At 37.0% G+C, this 4,130-nt stretch overlaps 1 protein-coding gene across 1 annotated transcript; it reads right to left on the bottom strand.

Moving 5' to 3' along the window:
• Window positions 1–1,971: 1,971 nt before the first annotated feature.
• Window positions 1,972–3,913, bottom strand: sstr1b (somatostatin receptor 1b). The gene has a single exon (XM_047156771.2). It carries the CDS (start codon window positions 3,185–3,187, stop codon window positions 2,069–2,071), a length of 1,119 nt encoding a protein of 372 aa, XP_047012727.1. The 5' UTR covers window positions 3,188–3,913; the 3' UTR covers window positions 1,972–2,068.
• Window positions 3,914–4,130: the final 217 nt, after the last annotated feature.

Raw genomic sequence — 4,130 nt, 5'->3', positions numbered from 1 at the left:
TAACGTTTGTTAATGCAATGAGATTTTGACTGTTAGAACTGTCCTGAAGTTTGAATTTTACCTAACACCAGAGCATGCACTGCCACATAGGACTACAGCCTGAAATATAGCTCATGTACTATTTATATTTTTGGTCTAAACTGCAGAATATCACATTAATATTATACATCATGTTTCTAGCTCTAGACCACAGAAATAAAACTGTGTAAAACATTAATAAAAAAAAAAACAACAACATAAAACTAGTGGGGGAAAATGCTTTAGAGCATGTTTACTAGGTCTGTCTTTATATTGCTGAGGTTAATTTGGAAAAGAAAATTTGCAGAAAGATACATACTGACTTCTTATTATAATAATCATGGAATCCAGATAATACATGCTTAACATAATAAAAAACTACACTTGGTGAGTTTCTGAGTGTATATTTATAGATATGATACTGTTTTACTAATCAAAGCACAGTTTTATCTCATGAATCATGTGAAGTTAATTTCATTCTAAACAAAGTCTCACATCTTTGTTTGAGGTATGTCACTGTTCATTGCACGTATCTTGTATCCACTGTCTATGCATTTATTGTCTGTTCTTTGTCTACTGTCTTTGTCTTGCACCAGAAAAGTAGCCTGTTTCATTACACTGTACAACCCTTGTATTGGTTTAATGACAATAAAGTTGAAATGCATTGAATTGAATAGAAATATAAAAGAGATGGCATTACTGGTAAATGTGTTCAAAAATCAAATTTTAATAATTAATTTTTGTAAGACATTGGGGCATTACTGTCAATTTTGTAAAAACAAAAAACAAAACAATAACTATGAAACAAACAAACAAACAACAACCAGTCTGTAGGATGAATAGCAAAAAGCCTTTAACATTTACCATTTATTTTTGGTTCATAATCCAAAAGATTGACCTTGTTATTTCGCAAGGTTTTACAAGGAAAATAATCTGTATAGCACCACTTAGTGAATGAAGCACACAGGTCTGCGCCCACCCTTAGCATGTGAGAATATGAACTTATTTCCTGCTTGGTTTGTTGTTTGTTCTAATAATACATGTGATCTTCAGTAGTGAGTATTAAGTGGAAGAATAAATGAAGTGTCTCTTGGGAGTGATTTTTTTTTTTCTTTTTACCATCATGCCTTTTATTCCTAAGTCAGTTTAAAAACAGCATCTTGTTTTTCTACTGATTTGTTGCTTAGTAGTATTTAGGGATACCAGACATTTTTTCATCCATTACTCAGCATTGTTGATGATCCTGAAATCGATGTGTGTGAGAAAAAGGGGCAATAATACTTTTGCCATTAATTGCAGGGAGTGAAGGATTTTAAGCACAGGGAGAGTTAAAACAGCTTTTCTGAGTACAATGACATTTTTCTCTAGTGTAAGAGAAAAGACTTGTGATACAGACATGGCCATGGTGAATCAAGCAAGCAAGAGCGATACTCACATATGTAGAGAACATGCTGATTAATTATGCTTTACACAGATAAAATATTTATTGTCCTGCAAAATATTATGGAGCAGGAAGTACATTTATAGTTGACTTCAAGTGATAAATACCTCAAAGATCTCATTAAAACTCAAACTCATACATACACTCAAACTTAAACATTTCTCATTTTAATACATAATTCTAAGCATTATGGGCCTATGACACATAACTTGTACAAACATGACTATGAGAAAGAAGATTTAATTAAGAACAGCATTGGATATGGCTAACCCCATCTTACCATAGTGATGCCATGATAAAGCGATCATGATACACCTGGTTAACTTGAATACAACACATTCAGTGTTCATTTTATGACACAGATACTTACTGAATATTTACAACTAAGAACAAGACTTTTTATACAATCATAATTAAGCTTGGTCAGGAAGCCTATACAAAAGAATATAAAGTTAATATAATATAAGTTAGCAGCACATATATAATGAATAATTTAAATATCAAGTGATTGTAAATGATTGTAAACTTACTGTAAATTAACAGTTAAAATTGTTTACATGTGAAAACATGAATTTTTTTGTTTGCTTTGGAGAAAAGTCAAAGAAAAGTTTACAGGGTAGTGGTACGAGAGGTACATGTTCCATTGCGAAACACCATATCAGAGGCTAAACAGCACTCTTTAGGGAAGTCCTGTGGACCACATGTTGTTTGACGACGGAGGGCCACAGCATAGTAGTCCACCTGCTCTGCATCTGGACCACTCTCCAACCAGCGGAAGCAGACAATTCTCTGGAAGGAGCGCCGGAAGTTGTCAGACACAAATCCATATAGTATAGGATTAGCACCACTGTTAGCATAGCTTAGAATGAGAAACAGCTGAGTCACCATGGGGTCTGGTGGCTGGCAGAACACACTCACAAGCTGCACTATGTAAAAGGGCATCCAGCAAAGCACGAAGACAGCAACCACTAGTAGCACCATACAAGTGATCTTCTTCTCGGAACGCCGCCGCTGCATCCATCCTGCCTTGAGGCCTACTGCTCGCATACGCACTACAATCAAACAGTAGCACAGGCAGATAGCTGCCACGGGAAGCAAGAAGCCCAGCAAGAAGGTATAGACCACAAATGCTTCTGACCATGACGACTCAGGCCACAGAAAGTTACAGTCTACCCCTCCATCCTGCGCTGGAACAGTGTCTGCAAAGATAATGATGGGCAAGATGACAAGAAGTGAAAGTCCCCACACGCAGACGTTAACCACTTTGGCGACAGAAGGTCGGCGGTAGCGTGCTGCCTTGATGGGGTGCACCACTGCAATATAGCGGTCCACGCTGAGCACAGTCAAGCAAAAAATGCTGGTGAACATGTTGATGCCGTCCACGCTAAGGACCAGCCGACACATCAGCGATCCAAAGGGCCAGTGACGCACCGCAGCTGATGTGGCCAGAAACGGAACGCTCAACATGAAGAGTTCATCAGCAATTGCAAGGTTCAAAATGTAAATATTGGTCGCTGTTTTCATCTTGGCATACTTGAGGATGACATATATAACCATAGCATTTCCTATGATGCCCACACAGCAGACTAGGGCATAGATAGAAGGGATGATGATCTTGCTAGCATTGGACTCTGTCTGAAAATCCTCATATTCAATGGTGAAATTGAAGGGAAGGTCAGTGGAAGAAAGCATGTTTTCAGTGACATTATATTCTGTAGCTTCGGCCATTTTCTTCCAATTTTGGTAAACCAAGTTCACTCAAGTTAGCATTCAGTGGTATTGTTCTTATAAACCTTTCAGTCATTTGATACACTTTATTAAAAAGTACCTTTGTTTTAAAAGTAACAGTGGTAAGGTTTAAACATGGTGCTTATTTAATCCTTCATCCATAAAACCTGTCCTTGACTGAGGAAAGTTAAAACAACAATCTTTGGGTTTTGCTCTTTAAATCACTTGAATTTGTTTCAAGCACATCAGGAAAGTCATTTTTGGGAATTTCTTGGCAATAGACCATGCAGCAAGTTGGGATCCTCTGACTAAATGGTTCCATCTGTGGAGTTTCCAGCTTGAACTTTCCTCATTCATTGATAAATAAACCTATGTGCATATATGAGAGTGTTGCAGGTGTTGGTGGATTAGACTCAATGAGAGGCTCTCAGACACTCAGAGTTGGCAATGAGAGCACATTCCGGCTATTTTTATGAAAATAGGGCTGGAGAATCATAGTATTATGGGGTTACACTCTTGACAATATGATCCTACCTCCAGAAATAAATCCCTTGTTGAGAATCGAGGTCCTTGCTGCACCCTTGTATCCAATCACATGATGAATTATGCACTTGTGACTCCGATCACATGATGGAAAACTTGACACAGGATCCACAGGAATAATATCACATATCTGAAATTCTTATGTTTTTCCCCCGTATGCCTTATATAGTGCACTAGTCCATATGCACCATCTGTATGATCCACAAGGAAACAAAGAGAAAGTTTAGGGATCTTTTGTCAAAAATGACTTTTAGTCATTATTATTTACTGCATATTATACAATATGAAATGAACACACTAAAATAACGCAACAAATCATATTGAAAGTTATTAGATCTCTCAACACATTCTGCATTTATTTTCAAAAGCAATATGTTCATGAATAGCTATTTATATGCAG

Source organism: Ictalurus punctatus, chromosome 7 (genome assembly GCF_001660625.3).
Source record: "Ictalurus punctatus breed USDA103 chromosome 7, Coco_2.0, whole genome shotgun sequence".
In the NCBI taxonomy this organism is placed as follows: Eukaryota; Metazoa; Chordata; class Actinopteri; order Siluriformes; family Ictaluridae; genus Ictalurus; species Ictalurus punctatus.
Note: the sequence above shows the minus strand (reverse complement) of the source record. Positions and strands in the feature narration are given on the sequence as shown.